The 19,363-nt window shown below is 43.6% G+C and overlaps 1 protein-coding gene across 1 annotated transcript in view; it reads left to right on the forward strand.

The window, feature by feature from the left end:
- The window catches only part of LOC144781527 (solute carrier family 22 member 20-like), a 336,644-nt gene that overhangs the window by 142,463 nt on the left and 174,818 nt on the right, over positions 1–19,363 (forward strand). The window contains exon 6 of the mRNA XM_078660426.1: positions 12,517–12,640. Coding sequence (XP_078516552.1) covers positions 12,517–12,640 — 124 coding nt within the window. The remainder of the gene's footprint in view (positions 1–12,516; positions 12,641–19,363) is intronic.

The raw sequence follows: 19,363 nt of genomic DNA on the forward strand, positions 1-19,363 counted from the left end.
CGGCTCCTCATAAAACAATTGCAAGGCTGGATTATATTTTGTTGTCTAACGACAAAATAAGCGAGGCTCAGATAGAACGGATGCCTAGAATGATTTCGGACCATAATATATTGGTAATAACCATGCCAAGGGCAGATAGAGGGAGTAACAAACCGTACATATGGACTTTTGAAAGAAGACTGTTAAAAGATGGAAGTTATATTAATAGGATGAATGAGTGGATAAAACAGTTCTGGGAAATTAACAGGGGAACGGCCTCACCAAAAATAGTCTGGGATACATTTAAGGCTGGGATAAGGGGAGAAACCCTGAGTTACACGTTCAAGAGGGGTAAGATGGAGAGATTAAGGATGGACAGCTGGGTAAAAGAAATGAGTAGGTTAGAAGAGCGACTAAATAGAGCAGTCTCTAGACAAAATACAACAGATATAGAGGATACTTTACTAGAAATGGAAGTTAGGAAAGCAGAGACGGGAGAAGCCCTAATGGAAAAGACGGCTGGGAACTACCTTGCCAAAAAAGAAAAGTGTTACGAGTATAGCGAGAAGGTAGGACAGTTACTGGCTATCAAAATCAGGCAAAATTTAGCTGCGGGGGAGATCAAAGAAATCAGAAATACCGCTGGGGTAGTCGTAAATAAAATGGAAGATATCCAGGAGGTATTTAGGGATTTCTATGAGAAATTGTATGATCAGAAGGCAGAGGATATAGGAAAAGGGTGCAGGGACTTCTTGGCAGGGATACCACATGAGAGACTGGATAGCGAAGAAAGAAAGAAATTAGATTTACCGCTAACACTGCAGGAGCTGAAAATGGCAGTGTATAACCTACCAGGGGGCAAGGCCACGGGGCCAGATCAAATACCCGCTGAATTTTATAAAACATTCTGGGATAGGCTTGGGGTGGATATGCTGGAGACTTTTCGACAGGCATTGATGCAAAAATCTGCGCCACAGTCCTGGGATGATGCAAATATAATTGTGATACTTAAAAAAGACAAACCCCCATTAGACCCCGGGTCATATCGACCTATCACCCTCCTAAATGCGGATGCCAAAATGTACGCCAAAGCACTTGCGCAAAGGCTGAGCAGAGTAATAGAGAAATTGGTAAGCAAGACACAACATGGCTTTATCCCTGGGAAGGGGACTACTCAGCATACTAGACAGCTAATCACAATATTAGATGCGGCTGAGGTAGCAGGAGACCCTGTCGCAGCTATATTCCTGGATGCTGAAAAAGCCTTTGACAGGGTCTCCTGGCAATTCCTGTGGAAGGTAATGGAGTGGTTCGACATAGGTAAAGGGTATATCAGTGCTATACAGGTCTTGTATATGCAACCAAAGGTCAGGGTGAAAATAAACAAGTTTTACACAAAAACGGTAAAGATCACACGCGGCACCAGACAGGGCTGCCCGGCATCACCCTTACTTTTTGCCTTATATTTGGATCCACTACTTAGGAGATTGATAGGCAATATTAACATCCCGCCAGTTGTGATACAGGAGGTAGAGCACAAAGTATTTGCATACGCAGAGGATGTGGCGCTTGTAACCACGGAACCAGAAAGGGCTATAAGGGAAAGTGAGCAAGAGGCGACAGCTTTTGGAGTGTTAGCAGGATACTCAATTAATAAAGGGAAAACTCAGATCATTACGAATGAATTTATACTATATTCAGACCCCAGAGTGGTTAAGGAGGCAGTGTACTTAGGAGTAAGGGTGCCAGCAGACCTAGCGGGTTGGTGAAGTTAAACATGGAACCACTATTAGCCCAGGTTAAAAGCAACACGGAACGAATTCACAATCTACACCTGACGTTAATGGAACGTATAAATGTAATTAAAATGGTTACATTGTCGAAACTGCTTTATTTGTTTAGGGCCATACCTCTTCTTTTTGAACAATTTTGGTTTGCTAAGCTAGAAACAATTCTGAACAGGTTAGTGTGGGCACAGGGGAAAACCAGAAGGGCCTATAGGTATATGACACTCACACGTGAAAAAGGGGGTTGGGGCGCGCCGGATTTTAAATTATACTACTGGGCCGCAGCTCTGCAGTACTCTCAAGGATTATTAGGGGGAGGATATGAATATAAAAATGTGTATAGAACTGTATTGGGGGCAGGAGCGGTGGATGGGCTTCTGAATACAATAGATTATGGAATTTTTAAGAACACTAGGTATAAAACTTTAAAAGCAGTGTACACAATCTGGAAAGGGGTGGGGAAAAAATTAGGTATAGGTAGATTTAGTAGATATACCAGATTGACGGCTAATGAAACCCTTCCGGGGGGGATATTTAGAGATGGAATAATGAGGATATGGAATGATAGGGGTATTAGGAAAATAGGAGATCTCATGGACACAAATGGCGGGATAATACAATTTGTAGAGCTACAAAAAAGATTTGAAATACCCTCTAACACTAACACTAACGAAGGACTCCTGAGGCGAAAAGCCGGGAGCGCGAAAATCTTGCTATTTTAAAATTTGTTGTTATATTGTGCTTTTTAAATTCACTTGATTTACTTGCATTCTCTGGCATCTCCTTAAACAGCGGGCTCACGCTGCAACGACTTTCTTCATCCTGGTCGCCATTCCCGAGGGCGAGGCGCACCACGAGACACGCCCCCTCTGTTGGCCACGCCCCCTCACTGTATAAATAGTGCACGCAGATCCTATGGCGCGACACTAACGAAGGACTCCTGAGGCGAAAAGCCGGGAGCGCGAAAATCTTGCTATTTTAAAATTTGTTGTGATATTGTGCTTTTTAAATTCACCTGATTTACTTGCATTCTCTGGCATCTCCTTAAACAGCGGGCTCACGCTGCAACGACTTTCTTCATCCTGGTCGCCATTCCCGAGGGCGAGGCGCGCCACGAGACACGCCCCCTCTGTTGGCCACGCCCCCTCACTGTATAAATAGTGCGCGCAGATCCTATGGCGCGACACTAACGAAGGACTCCTGAGGCGAAAAGCCGGGAGCGCGAAAATCTTGCTATTTTAAAATTTGTTGTGATATTGTGCTTTTTAAATTCACCTGATTTATTTGCATTCTCTGGCATCTCCTTAAACAGCGGGCTCACGCTGCAACGACTTTTTTCATCCTGGTCGCCATTCCCGAGGGTGAGGCGCGCCACGAGACACGCCCCCTCTGTTGGCCACGCACCCTCACTGTATAAATAGTGCGCGCAGATCCTATGGCGCGACACTAACGAAGGACTCCTGAGGCGAAAAGCCGGGAGCGCGAAAATCTTGCTATTTTAAAATTTGTTGTGATATTGTGCTTTTTAAATTCACCTGATTTTCTGGCATTCTCTGGCATCTCCTTAAACAGCGGGCTCACGCTGCAACGACTTTCTTCATCCTGGTCGCCATTCCCGAGGGCGAGGCGCGCCACGAGACACGCCCCCTCTGTTGGCCACGCCCCCTCTGTTGGCCACGCCCCCTCCAACGCCTCGACCACTCAACATAAATCATGTGTCTTGGTAGGAAGCGCAGCGGACGAGCGCAGCGGGCGCGACGACTGCGCGCCGAAGGCGCGCCTAAGGCAAGCCCGTCTGCGCCCGTCCGGGACTAGGGGCATGTCACTCTGCCCTGCTCATCACCTATACCCCGGACCAACTACGCAGCCTCCAAGGACCCTGGCCCATTACAGCCTCTATTTGCTCCCGCATTTCCTTCCTTGGTCTTCCCCCCACCGCCCCCCCTCACATTCCCTTTCCTACAGTTGGCCCCTCTCTCTCGCCTTGTAACATCGCTTCTCCATCAACCCCTAAAGCCCTTACGGCTGTTTACCTTAACACCCGATCCGCTGTCGCCCATGCGCATGAACTCTCGGTCCTGCTGGACCTCCATGCCCCGGATCTTCTTTTCCTAACGGAGACCTGGTTCTGCGATGACTCCCTCCCCGCCCTACTATCCACCTTACCGGCCGCTTACTATGCCCTCAGGGCGGACCGCCCTTCGGGCAGAGTCGGGGGTGGCGTGGCGATCATCGCACGTACCGATCTTCCCTTTCAAATTCTATCCTTGACTGACATCGCGACCACCGAATTTTTGGTGATTCGCACCACCTCCACCTCTCCCCCCCTGACCTGTTTTCTCACCTACCGTCCCCCTCAAACCCCCCTACAGTTTCTCCCTGACTTCTTGGAAGTCCTGGCCACTATTACAGTCAATAACTCCTCCATCCTGCTTCTTGGCGACTTCAATTTCTGGCCCTCCGACCCTGCTGAATGTTCGTCCTCTAAGGAATTCTCTGAAACCCTCCAATCCCTCAACTTCACATCCTATGTTCACTCTCCCACCCACATGAAAGGTCATACGCTTGACCAGATCTGGTCCCTGAACTGCCCTGTGGAATCTCTCTCTATTTCACCTTGCTCATGGTCCGACCACCACCTGATTTCATTCTCCCTTCCCATTCACCCCCCAGCTAAATCCCCCCGTCCCAAAAACACCTGGGTTCGATCATGGGGCCGAGTTAATCTAGAAACTCTCTCTTCCCTTCTTACTTCCTCTCCTCCCTCTCTGCAGGGCCTCTCTACTCTTTCCCAGGTTGACGCCATAGACCAGTGGCTTTCCTCTGGCCGCGATTCCGTGGCCCCGCTCAAGCGCATCACCTCCAAACGTGAGAAGGACGCCAACCGGTGGTTCAATGAAGAGCTTAAGGCCACCAAACTAAAAGTACGCCGCGCGGAGCGGGCATGGAGGAGGAACTACTGCCCCACCTTAAAACTGGAGTATACCAACATCCTTACCCAGTATAAAAAAGACATCTTGGAGGCTAAAACATCATATTTCTCCTCCAAAATATTAGCCGCGGAAACCCAGTCTAAGGAGATATTCACGATAGTCCACAACCTGGCGTTCTCGGATAGAACCACCCTCAAGCCTGCCCCATCCGAAGAACTCTGCCTCTCCCTCAATAATTACTTTATTCATAAAATTGCTACCATCAAGGCCAATATCCCTCCCCCTTCCCCCTCCTTTGTTGACCCCCAATGCCCCCCTCCCAAGGGTGAACTTATCGCCCTCCCCCTCATCACTAGGGAACGTCTGACCTCCTTAGTGCCTTTGGTCAAGTCTGGTTCTCCGCTTGACCCCTGTCCGGCCCATATCCTCCGCCATATCTTTGTTACCTGCCCAGACCCCCCCCTTCACCTCCTCAATAACTCTCTCACTCAAGGCGTAGTTCCCAACCCCTTGAAGTCCTCGGTTATTGTGCCCATTCTGAAAAAACCCGGGGCAGACCCTTCTGTCCCTGCCAATTTCCGCCCCATCTCCCTCTTGCCATTTTTGGCTAAGGTGCTCGAGCGCCATGTCACCTGCCCTCTGAGCTCCTTTGTGGAGATGCATGGAGCTCTTGCCCCCCACCAGGCCGGCTTCCGCCCCGCACACTCCACGGAGTCCGTTGTCATCTCGGTCCTGGACAACCTCAGGGAGGGTATGGATACCAATCAGCACCAGGCCCTTGTGCTCCTCGATCTTTCGGCAGCCTTTGACACGGTGGATCACACCATCTTGTTATCCCGTGTCAAGGCGGCTGGGATCGGGGGGACCGCCCAGGTCTGGCTATCCTCCTTCCTGAGCGACCGCACCCAGGCCGTCCGCCTGGGTGATTTTACAGCGGACGTCCGGAAAGTTCAGTGCGGGGTTCCCCAAGGCTCTTCCCTCTCCCCCCTCTTGTTTAATCTGTATGTCGCCCCTCTTATTTTTTCTCTCCAACAGATGGAGGTCGCCGTATTTAATTATGCGGATGACCTCCAGCTTGTTTTCAATCTATCCTCTTCCCCCTCTTCTGTTCTAAACTTTCAATCTGTCATGCTCCATATCAGGGACTGGATGAGCCACAATCACCTCAAACTTAACCCCGACAAGACCGAGCTGGTGTTGACGGGTGGTTCATCCAGCCCCTGGTCCTCTCTCTTCTGGCCCCCTTCTCTTGGCCCCTCTCCCGTACCCTCTTCCTCTGTCAAAACTTTAGGCATAAAACTCAACTCTCAACTCACCCTTCACTCCCAGGTTAGCTCTGTGGTATCTTCTTCTTTCCTTTCACTGCGCACTATACGCAGGGTGTCTCGCTTCTTCACTTTTTCTGCTCTCAAACTCATCATTCTGGCCATGGTGGTGTCCCGCCTGGATTACGGCAACGCTCTATATGCCGGTATCCCTGCATACAGCTTGCGACGCCTACAGCAGATACAAAACCAGGCGGCCCGCCTGGCCTTCAAACTCCCAAAATTCCACCACTCCACCCCTCTTCTGAAATCCTTACACTGGCTCCCCGTGCGAGCCAGGGTCCAATTCAAGCTCGCCTCCATCACCTTTCTGGCCCGACTTGGCCTGGCACCAGCGTTCATCTCTTCTGAGATTGTTCCATACGTTCCCACCAGGGAACTACGCTCATCCTCCCAGTCCCTCCTCACCATCCCACGCTACCGGAGAAAGAAGTGGGGAGGCTCTAAATTTGCCACCCTTGCCCCGACCCTCTGGAACTCCCTTCCCCTTGAACTTCGCACCATCACCTTGTACCCACAATTCCGTAAACACCTCAAGACTTTTCTGTTTACGAAGTCCTTTGAATAACACCCCTTCAGTTCTCCCATGCTTTTAGTCCCGGATCCTGTTAGTTGTAGCGCTAAGAAACCGCTGGTAGACGTGCGCTCTACAAGTAATTTTAAACTCAAACTCAAACTCAAACTAACACTTTTTTTAAATATCTACAGGTTAGGAGTTATCTGAGGGACAAAAGGGGTGGACGGCTTGGATTTAAACATTGCAGGATACTGGACTATATAGAACAGAGTAGACAATGTAGGATACGACAGTTACATGCAGAACTGCGTGCATATAAAATAGATGATAGAGAGAAATTCTCAAAAAAATGGATAGAAAAGGTGGAGACCTCTCCGGAAGGGTTTCAGAAGTCTTTAGATTTAGGTAGATCAGTTCTATATTCGGCAACATTGCAGTCACAGCACTATAAAACATTATATAGTCTTTATCACACGCCAGAAAAAATTGCACAGTGGGGTGGGACGGAAGGTATAACCTGCCCTAGATGCAATGCAGTAGAAGCCGATATAGTACACATGTTTGCACAATGCCCCCAACTGTACACCCTGAAAAGAGCCATAGAAGATTTTATGGAGAAATCACTAAATATCAAGATTATATTAAACAATGAATTATTATTACTGGGGGTGAAGAGGGAGCATGAAAACGACTACACAGGGTTTTTGTTTATGGCGATGGCTGTCTATCGAATTAATATAGCAAGGGCATGGCTAGATAAGACACCACCAACATTTCAAACTTGGTTAGCAGGTTTGCTTGCTTCATACAATCTGGAGAAAGCTATTTATGAGAGGAAGGGGAGGAGGACAAAGGAACTGGGTGAGGAGATATGGCAACCTATTACGAAGTGGAAGACTAGACAAAACAGGGTGGGAGTCGGGTAATAGGCTCACACTTGTATTTATTTCTGTATTAGTTCTGAAATTTCCTTTTCACCTTTTTGTATAAATTGATGCAGAGGACTGATGTTGCAAGATATGTATTATATTTATTTACTATTTAGTTATTTTGGGAAATACAATAAATATATGCTCAGTGTTGTAAAGTTGTTAACTGTAATAATGGGAGGGGTAAAATTGTTGCGAAAAAAATCATAATAAAAATATAAAAAAAAAAAAAAAGGAACTATCAAATGCTGGCAGAAGACCCAACGGAGTCCCTACGAGTAAAGATTGAGGTTATGATTGAGGAAGCCTTGGCGCACAATTTCTCACTAAAAGAGAATCAGAATTTCTTGTCCAAAAAAACCCTCGCACTCCTTACTTCTACACCACACCAAAGGTCCACAAGAACCTTCAAAATCCACCAGGCCGGCCCATTGTGTCAGGCATTTCATCCATCCTTGAGCCATTGTCGAAGTTCGCGGATGCCTTCTTACGACCTCTGGTGCAAGCAACCAACACGTACCTTAGAGACACCAAAGCGGTTCTACAATTGTTAAAGGACCACCCCTTTGACCCTGAATCACAAATGCTGTTGAGCCTTGATGTGGAGAGTCTCTACACCAGCCTCCCACATGATGAGACACTACTTATTATCGAGGAAGTACTCTACTCTGATCGATGGAAATACCAAACCCCTCGGGGAGTGGTCATGGAGTGTATCTCACTAGCTCTTACAAAAAACTTTTTCGAATATGAGGGAACTCTCTATTAGCAAAGCCATGGAACCAGCATGGGGAGCACATTTGCCCCGAGTCTGGCGGGACTATACGTTCACCATCTTGAGTCTTCAAAAATTCTCCACCCAGACAATCCCTTCAGGGAGAGAATCCACACGTGTCGTCGCTACATCGATGACATTCTGGTGATCTGGGAAGGGGATGGCCAATCAATTAGTGATTTCATGCAGTGGCTCAACAACCAGAACTCTTTCCTTAAGTTCACCCACCAAATGTCTAACGGTTCGATGGTCTTCTTAGATCTTAACATCTTCCACGAGACAGGTTTGTTAAAAACAGAGACCCATTTCAAACCGACGGCGCGGAACTGCCTCCTCAGGTTTGACAGTTTCCATCCACGTCACCTGAGGGAGAATTTACCATACGGGCAGTTCCTACGCCTACGTCGCAATTGTAGCGACATAACCAAGTACAAAGCTCAGGCCAAAGACCTAGGTACTAAACTAAAACAGAGAAAATACCCGAACCAGGTTATCCAAAAGGCAATGAAAAGAGCCAGAAATAACAACCGTGAGGCCCTTTTGGAAGACAAACCTGCGCGAGACAACCAACCGAGCAGAACAGTCTGTGTCACCACTTACAGCCCAGTCTCGAACCAAGTTTCCAAACTGGTCAATAAACATTGGCGCACTCTGACAAGTGGCTCACTGAACCTAGAAAAAACACTTTTTGCCCATAGACGTGGTAGGAATTTAAAGGACATGCTTGTCCACACAAGACCTCCCACCAACAGATTAGAACAAACAAGGTTACAAGGAGTACATGGCCACCATCCCTGTGGCAACTGCAACAGCTGTCATCTAACCAAGAAGAGCCATACTCTCACCTTCACGAATGGTACCAGTTGGGAACAACGCAGTTTCACCAACTGTAACAGTAAGAACGTTGTGTACCTGATCACATGCCCCTGCAAAAAAGAATACGTGGGGATGACGACAAGGCAAGGGAAAATACGGATCAATGAGCACAAAAGCAACATAAGATGCAAAAAGTCAACCACAAAAATGGCAGCCCATTTTTTAGAATTCCAACACTGTGTGAATGAAATACACTGGACAGTCATTAACCAGCTCCCTACAGAGACAGGATTATTTGTAAAGGAGCAGAGGTGGGTGTTCCGCCTTGGGACGGACACCACTGGGTTAAATGACTCCATTCCATGGAGCCAGTTACGTTGATTGGTTGTGATCACAGTTTTGCATCCTCCTGGATGGCAACGTAACTAGTTCATAACGTGTCTGCATGAAGGCTGTTACGAGATATTTGCAACTGATGTGTTTTTCAAAATTTAAATACCCCCATAGTGTTTAGAATGGGCACAAGTAGCGCTGCCCTGGGTATTAAGACTCTAAACCAATTTGCCAAAGTTACGTCTTGCTGGCAGCGCAACGAGTTCACAACCTGTCTGCATAAAAGGCTGCTATTAGGTAATTTCAATTTACTGTGTTGTCTTTTAAAAATACCCCCATAGTGTTTTTTCAAAATACCCCCGTAATGTTTAGAATGGGTACAAGTAATGTTATCCTGGGTATTAAGACTCGAAACCAATCGCCCAAGTTCCACCCCACACTCTGTGAGCATGCGCAGACCTAAGCGTCTGTTTCTAACGCATGCGTGGGGAGAGAACACGAATGCGCGAGTATAGGCACGCTGATCCCTTACACATGCGCAGTCTAACCACGATTCACGCCCTTGTCCAGAGCGCATCACCGGACCTCCCTTTCGCACTAAACCCATGTAAGGGCAGGCTTCCGCTTCCAATTTAAATCACTAATTGATGCGTTCGGCAGTATATAAGAAGCCCCATCTCAACCTGACTCTCCACTTCGTCGGAGCCACGTTGAGGGGAAGGCAGCCTACTAGACCGTGCAGTGACCGTGAGTTTGTTTGTAGAACCAAGGGTCATCCATTTTTTCTCCTCGTACTACTATTTGAACCTAAAACCTACCCTTAACATTCTTTAGGTTGCTGTATTAAGCAGTAAGGAAGGATTCCCCCAATACCACGCCTGGGCTCATGAGGTCAGAGAATCTTGAACTATAAGTAAGCCTCCTATATAGACTTTTCCTTCCTTTTCAGCTAGTCCTTTGGGACCGATATCTTGGCGTATTTCCACTACGTGTATGTCTTTGTCAAGTGTGTGTCTTTTTTAAGCATTTTTTCACAGGGTCCTTGGGCCACAACTCTGGTTCATTTATACCCTAAAATAACAGGGACTTTATATTTTTCCTTGTTCCTGGACGTCCGACTGTGATGTTTACTGTGTGTTTTGTATTCCACAGGTTCTACTCACGCCAATTGGGCGCAACAAGAGCTTACAAAGAAACACTGATAGGTACATTTCACCTAGTTTTTTTGTAAATTACCCTTTTACATTTACATTTTCATATCCATGTGAGTAAGGTGGGGATTAACGTGCAGATCCCCGTCCTGAAGAAGGAGTCCCAGTACTCCGAAACATGTCGACGCTTTTCATAGGTTGACATACCCTAATATGTATATTTGTCAACCTCACCTTGCACCTTTTTAACAATACCAGCCGAGGATACAATAAATAGTTTTTTTCCTACGAGCCAGGTATTTTTTATCTTTCACCTTTTCACCTCACCTTATCACTCACATTCCTTCACACACATACACATAGTTCACTACTAAGTGCTCCTGCGTATCCGTGAGTCGTAGCACGCCGCATCCCGTAGAGGGGTGCGAAGGCCCCGATGATGAAGCATGACACCAAGGGGTCTGTTGGTGTGTGAGGGGCATTTAAACAACACTGTGTGCTCCCCATCACTTTAGGGATCACTACCACTCTCTAGGTGGATTCCAATCTGTTTATACGAATTACCAGGGGAGACTGAATCCACTATCTCTCCCTCCCCCCTCTTGTTATGTTTATACAGCTGTAAATTGGCCATAGCACAAGCTCCCATAGGGAAATATCAGGTTGTGTTCATCCCTGCATGGCATGGCAAGCACCTCATGATGCTTGCCACATGTTGCAGGGATCAACCCACCCTCGGCCCCCAACCGAATGGCGCAAATAGAAGGGGGCCCTCAAACTCTCTTTCTGACAGGCTTTCCATGTCAGAAAACCCAGCATGGAAATCCTGACGGAAACCGAGCATCGTAATCCGGATGACGTAAAACGCCATCCATATGAGCCTGCTGGAATCCAGCCGGTGTAATTTCCGAATGCCTACATTGTAATTAGGTGGTCAGAAGTGAAGGCATTCAATCAATTTGGCTTTTTACTTTTTGCTTACTGTGATTTCATTATCAATAAGTACTTTGCTCCATGGCCATATTTATTTACTAATTCTGTTGTATACACAGTCAGTCATTAATTAAAAAAAAAAATAGGCTGTGAATCACAGAAATTGGCAAGGGCCACCCTATTGTCTGGTAATAGAGTCAAGCTCCCCAAGAGAAGTCAGCACATAATCTTCAGTGTTCTACGTACATGGTTTCTAGTATCGATCACTTGAACAAATTCCCTCTTAATGTACATACAAGTGCCTAGCTGAGCTCATGAGAATTAGTAGATGGCCTTCCAAAGTAACAGGATTATTAGGATTATTGGCTGAACAAGCATTTTTGCTGATTTTATGCCTCAGATTCCAAGGCACAACATGTTTAAGGGCCTGATTACCAGTTTAGGAACTATTCATCACACCTGGTAAATAACAGTACTGCACCATTTGGTTTGTATTAGGTGCTATAGCACCTTGGTAATAACATGCATATTGTGATGTTTAACGCACCAAAATCTGCATGATACCGTATTTACCATAGGGTTTTTCTCTGTTAACTTTCAGCAGGTTTGACCTGCTGAAATGTAATGAAGTTTGAGGTATTTAAGACATCTCTTAGTCATCCGATGTGCTAAAAATAACACTCAACTCGTAGTTCTGATGCGTGCGTAGAGAGATGTTTACCCAGGGGTCAGAGAAAAAATAACAGACTCATAATCAGTACCGAAGTCTCAAAGATGAGCACATCTTGTGGGCAAGATTATCATGAGTAATAAAAACATGGCTGCAGCTGGTAGCAGGTATCATAATATATAGCATTTTTTTTTAACCTTTCACACAGTCAGTGCATTGGTCTATGTGCATTCCAATGGATGTGATTATTGTTTGTTATAAATGGATATTGATGAAAACTTGGAGTAAATCCTTCTAAATCACACAGTCTAGTCTATTTTTTGAAGTGCTTTATCAGTTACTTACTGGGATTCTTTCTCTTTCTCTAGGTTTATACCTGAATCAGCCCGTTGGCTCATTCTGAATGACAGGGCCCCCGAGGCTGTCACACACCTAAGGAAAGTTGCCAGGATCAATGGAAAGCAAGAAGATGGAGAGAAACTCACTGTAGAGGTGAAAACAAAGTATAAGCTAATCCGTTTTAGGGGGAGGTGCCAGGAATCATGGACTTAAAATCACCAAAAAGGCCAGTGGCTTCAAAAGAGATATGTCATACATTGGAACCGGGTACCATTAGAAGTTTGCCCTTTTAACCCACACTAGCTTTCTATTTGCAGTTAAAAGGCTCGGGATAGGGTAAGGAGTGAAAGCAACGCGATGTAAACAGATCTCTTTAAATCCTCTTCACTTTCTGTTCCTGCCACTGCATTGTTGGCCACTGACATCAGCGCTAGCAAAGGCGGTGCCACTGATATTATACACAGTGTGTTAAAGTGTACCAGCCGAAGTGCCAGGACAAGCAACGGTTACTCCTGGATACTCGTAAGAGTCTTTCATGTCTAGCAAATATGTTGGAAACTTTGAAGTCTTCCTGAAAGGCATGCACATTCAAAAATCTGCGATGCCACTCTGAAGAAAACATAGGAAACATGCATCAGAGAGAAGCTGCCATATGTTTTGTGAGCTCTCACTGTTACAGCACAGACACAAATGTTTTTGCACTTCACCTTCCCCTCACCAAAACAGCAGATAAGTGCCACACCCTGCTGTGACTGATGTTCCTCTTTGCTCCTTGTTGGAAAGTGGTTTATTAGTAGTGATGAGTAGTGCCTTACTACTAGTAATAAGGCCACAAACACAATAAAAGTTATGTTAGGGTCTCAATAAATTAATCCCTTATTCAACCCTTGGTAGCCGTCAATGAGCAGGCAAGCTTCACTTAAAAGACAGGTGTGTAAATCATTTTAACCACCAATGCATTAAATAAGTAGTGTGCAACAAACAATAAAAATCCAACACCAATTTTTTTAAATTGGATTTTTTTTAATCTTTAAAAAAACACCAAAATGACAAAATCCAATTCAGGGAACCAGAGAAATACATTTTTAAAGAATAAACACTATCTAGTGATAAAAACACAATATCGCCAAATTGGAACATCTGGTTGCGCTTGACCAGGACAAAGTCAATGTTTGAAGCTGACCACAATAGAGCCCTGATCGGATACTGTAAGCAAAAGGCCTTGGGCCAAATTTTACCTTTGTACTTAGAAACGTTTCTGGAGCTTTTTCTCTCGAGGTCAAGCGAGGCTCCTTTTCAGGCTGGATTTGTGCCGATGTCATCGGCTTGGTTCAGTGTGAGACCTCGGTCGATTCCTTTAAGCCTTGAGCTCTGGTGTTTTCAGTGGGACAAACCTGAAACCCAGGATGGGTTGCAGTTTGACTTGGTCGGCTTGACTCTGAATGTCAGTTCAATCACCTCATGGAGCTTTTCCCAAAAGTTGTTTCACATTTCTCTAAATTTCTGGAACTTCTTCCTGAAGTTTTTCTTGTGGGTTCAAAGTGTCGAAACACCAATCCAAGGGTCTAGAAGCTCTGCAATGAACTTTGGGATGTTGGGACTAAAATTCCCACAATGCACTTGACCAAATTTCTGGACGCAGCTTTTGGAGATGATGCAGGTGTGCTCTGTTAAACTGTAGCTTGTGGGAAGTCCACTTCTTAACACTTGTGAAGCCAGGCAAAGTCCTTAGCTTTGTAGTACCAGATTGTGTAGCAGGAGCAGTCCTTCAGAGGGAAGTCCTTTGGGGGCAGATCAGGATTCCAGAAGGGAAGTTCTTCTTCTCCTTGTTGTTGCAGGCAGTAGATCTGAGTTGCTTGGCAACACTTCCATATTTATTCAGTGTGCCTGGGCCTCATGAGATGTAGGGTTCCACCCTCAGGTATTACCGCTTCCTCCAAAGTGTGGCATATTCTTGCCCCAGAAAGTACTATTCTTCCAAAATTCAAAATGAAGAAAGTCTCTCCTGGAGAGTTAGATTTACGCCAAGCCACTAGCGTGGCTAGGATTCTCTAACACTCCTCTTCCAGCTTCTTCACTAATCTAATTACAGGGGCTCTTGTGTGGTGGGTGTGCAGGATGTGGGGGTGTGCCTGTGCTGTCATAAAGTGCCATTTTCCCTTTGAAGACCAGTCCGACTACTCCACCCAAATCCTATCTTGCGCTTCTGCAGCTGCAGTTCTCCACCCACAGGAAATCCATTGTGTCTCTAGTAGGCCACTTCACACCTCATTAAGACAGCTTGGCTCAGCATGGCGGAAGCTGGCCAATAGAGAGAGGGCAGCTGTAAGGCTACGTTTTTTCCTTAATGTAAAGAAAGTTCTATAACTTATTTTCTGTAATAGTTATAACAAATTGAACAGTGACAAAATGTTTGATTGTTTCTATTAATTTAAATCTTTGAATGACATTTCTAGGTCGCTCTTGTAAATATTTATACTTAAATAAAATATTCCCTTGTTAGCCTATTGAGCTAGTTTTTGACAATGGGGAAAACAAGATTGGCGGTCTTTCCCTCACCAGGACATATAAAATATATTATATAATCGCCCTGTTTAAAGTTACAAGGTAACCTAGGGAAGACCTTACTGGTGACTTGTATGTCAAAATAAGATACTTTGAGGCTTTCTAAGTACCTTTAACTCCAAAGATGAATTTGTGTATAGTTGTAATGTAGCCTGAAGAGCAGTGCTGCCATTAAAATAACATCAGGCAACACAGTAGTGCACACTTAAGTGCATTAAGTATATAGGGCCTCTAAACCTACATGCTCTATTATATACCAGAGACTTACATCTAGGAGGTCAGTACCAATTAAAAGTACACCTAATTACCATATACTTTTAATAAGAGCACAGGCTCCTGGGTCTGGTTAGCGCACAGTCAAAGTCAGAAAACCAACATCTAGTAGTCAAAATGGGGGGGAGTGGGGGGACACTGCAATCAGATCATGATTTCTCACAGGGATTGAAATGCCCTTAAAAACAAATTACATGCATAACTAGTCAAACATATGACTGAGATGGGTAGCTATAAATTTCAGCCAATCCAGAGGCTGTCAATCATTTACAGAAAGCACACCGCTGATAGTTCTGCAATAAGTGCAGGTGCATGAATGTAGTAGATGTTTGACCATTCACAGTGCATTTATTTTGCATATTTATCTAAATGAAAGATGGTGGGACATGGGACTTGTCTTTTTTCACAGAGATCTGTATGTTTCCCCTTCTTCGAGATATTTGTTTTTTAATAATATGTCTACATGATAGCCATAGCCCGAATCCCTGTAGATGTGTGTGCATTTTTATTTTAAAAATATATATAATGTTTTTCAGCTGCAGTTTGATGAAAACACTTTTTTATAAAACAAATTTAAGATTGTCAGAAAGTTAATTATTACTTGAGGAAGATGATATTCCTCCACATGTAATAAAGTTCCTGACTTATTAGATTCAGTTCAAGGTTTCAGTAATGTAAACCCAAGCTCAGTCCCCCCTGCTACCTATGACACACAGCAGTCAGGCTTGACTTATAAAAAATATGTAAAGAATTAGTAGTACCAAAACAGTTTAAAAGGCCAAAATACCCAAAAACACAATCCAAAATCCATCAAATTTAGAAAAATAGAGACATCTTCAATGCACAAAATGACATCAAAACAACACCAAAAATCCAATAAGAATAGGAGGTATGAATTATTAAAGTTTTAAGTAATAATACTGCTAAAACTCTCAAGAACGGATATATGACGTTACAACGCATACCATTACAGCGCATGCTTTTACGACGCGGAGTTTACAACGCACCTAACATTACAATGCATGATTTTGCAACACATACATTATGTCCAGCTCCATAGGGATACATTGAAAGTACCATTACAACGCATAACATTACCACGCATACCAGTTCAATGCATGCTATTGCAATGCATACTAAACCTATGTAAAACAGATTTTAATGCTTCCAAGAAAAATCCTGGAAAAATGAAATAAACAAATAAAAAAATATTGATATATTGCAGACGTAAAAATTACAATACTCTTCCCAATGTAAATCAATAGAAGTACACATCATAACTATTTTAGTAAAAACACAATAGGGTCAATGGCGAAACCAATGTGTGTATTCCAAAACAAAGGAAACTGGGATCCTTCCACTATATCCACAGTAACTCTACAACCAATGCCTACACAAAATGGTTGCCATTCTAAAGGAGAACATAAAGACTCACATTTTCACTACATAATAAATATACATTCTGTCAGTTTCTGAATCAAGCGCAAAAATCTATTTCAAAGCATATTTTCTTTTAAAGTCTCGATAACCCCCCAAAAATGTGTAAATTCAGCCAACCACCATTTTGTGCTCAGTGGTACAGTGACTTCCCTGGTGACCACATGCTCACAATTCGATTCCAAACACTGCCATCTATTGACTGAAGTAAGTGAAAGTATAACAAAAAATACATTTAATTAGAACAGAAATAATTCCGAAACCTAAAACTAATTTTATTTTTATAATACATTTCCAGAGTTTAGACATAGACATACAACATTCACATTTGAATTATTTCCCTAAAGACAAACCCCTGTACATTTATGCTAAACTGAATTAAAAAAATAATAATAATTTTAAAAATCTCTTTAACTCAGGGAAAGTGGTGGTCAGTGTTGGGGGCAAAAGTACTATTCTAACTCTACTGGGCTCTTGCCTTAGGGAAGGTGTTAGTCAGTGGTGGAGGGCTAAATTCCAATTCTAACTCCACCGGGTGCTTGCCCCTGAGAAGTGCTGGTCAGTTGTTGGTTTATTAAATGCAATGCATTTACAGTGGAACATACAGTCATTATACCTTTTGCTCACAGGACAAGTGAAAAAATCAATAAAAAAATTATGAACAAAACCATAATGTTGTCTCCAAACCATAATCACAGTACTTGTGCACCAAGCAAAAGACCTTGAGAGGTAAAATGTTTGAAAAACCTAATGTTACAGCCAATACTAACCAAAACATTTCTCTTCAGTATCCAAAAGAACACAAACAACAATCAATCTAAAAAAACAAAAGTAAAAAATTGCAAAAAATTACAGCTCTTTACATAACAATCATTTAGAACACCACTGTTAATGGCAAGTTTTCCTTCAGAGCAACTCAACAACACCCAGAAGGGAGAAAACCAAGTCAGCCGCATAAAAATCGCCCCCTGAGTATTTTACAACGAAGACAAATTGGCACCCTCACTAAATTACTTTGAGGACACATGGATTGGCCATCTAAGCAGGTCGCATTGCAGGAGGAAGCCAAGGTTCCCTCTTAAGTGCTGGAACTGTTACACAACCTTCTTAGAGGGAAGTGCAAAGACTAATAATGCCACAGAGGGATGGCACAGCTCCTTCAACAAATCAATCAGAAAACCTCACCCAAACTTTTATCAACTCTTAAGAATTTTGAGCAAGAATTAAAGTTTCCAAGAAATGAGAATCGCGCAATTACTGACTGGTAGTCTGAACCCATGAATTTCCAAAAGAACAAAAGCAATGTCAGAACGACTATTGGGACAAATTTAACTGTTTTTATTTATGGTGGCTTCAGACTACCTAGACAATAATGCACACCATTTCTATCCTGTTTTGCATTTCATTAAAAAAAAAATGAAATTATTTTTCTAAATTAAAGGAATGTTGGGTTCTTACCTGGTATTGTCTTCTTTCTCCAACTCTTATTGATTCTTAAACAACCATCCTTCACCAAGAGCCTTTAGCACTTCGCTAATCCAAATTTTCAAATCTATAATCCATGAAGCAATCCAAAACCTATTGTAAGCTATCAAAGGAGACACAGATTGGCATAGCCATATTTTCCTGCAAAATCACTGTTGGAAAATGTCATGTGTAGTCTCAAAAACACAATCCCCCAAGAAAATCCAGAAAAAGTTGTGTTTTTTGGCAAAAATTGATGCAATCCACCATCCATACGATCGAAATCCAACCATATCCTTTGAAACAATTCAAAAAATCCAAAAACCAAAAGTCCTCATGCACTAAAAATCCAGCATCACTGAAAAATCCAGAAAATAAATTCCAAAATGACCACAAAATCCAATAGACGATCCAAGGCATCCATTTTTTGCTTGCTCCCATGTGTTTCTTTTGACCGTCATAGATACAATAAACTTTGTTGAAAAAAACACGTCAAAAAAGAAAAAAATATATTGTTTTTTTTATTTGGTTTAAAAGAAATCCTAAACTTTCTTTACATTTATTTTTTTATACCAATTATTTTTGAAAAGCAATCATCTCAACATGGGCCTACAACCGCTACCTGCATAGGAATTAAAATGGTTTTTAAACATTCAAAACATACATCTTAGTACTAACATGCATCTAACCAGCTCCCTCCTCTCTCCTTACAATAAAATTGGCCACCTATAATCACTGTTTAATAAATAAAATGTAACTTACCTGACAGCAGCTATTCCTTACTTTCAATGTTGACTGTGATAATCCACCGTTCGAGTCCCTCTCTTTGTCCTGAGTACAAGGGGGAGCAGGTTCAGTCCTGCAGGGTTCCTCTCAGGTAACAGACAGTGAGCCTAGCCCTCTTTTGTTCTTTCACAGGTGTAGAAAGTGTTCCAAAGAGGGTGCGTGGAAGTGTCACATTAATGCTTATTATTTATAAACACAGTGGATAAAAATAATAACCAACGTTCTACGCCCGTCATCGCCTGTCCATCGCCTCTCGCCATTACCCCTGGTCCTGCCCTACTTCCTGTGCACAGGTATGACAAGGAACAACTTATGTTTTTAAAACCTGATGCGGGGGTTTGTGTGGAATTG

This window comes from Lissotriton helveticus, chromosome 9 (genome assembly GCF_964261635.1).
Source record: "Lissotriton helveticus chromosome 9, aLisHel1.1, whole genome shotgun sequence".
Classification (NCBI taxonomy): Eukaryota; Metazoa; Chordata; class Amphibia; order Caudata; family Salamandridae; genus Lissotriton; species Lissotriton helveticus.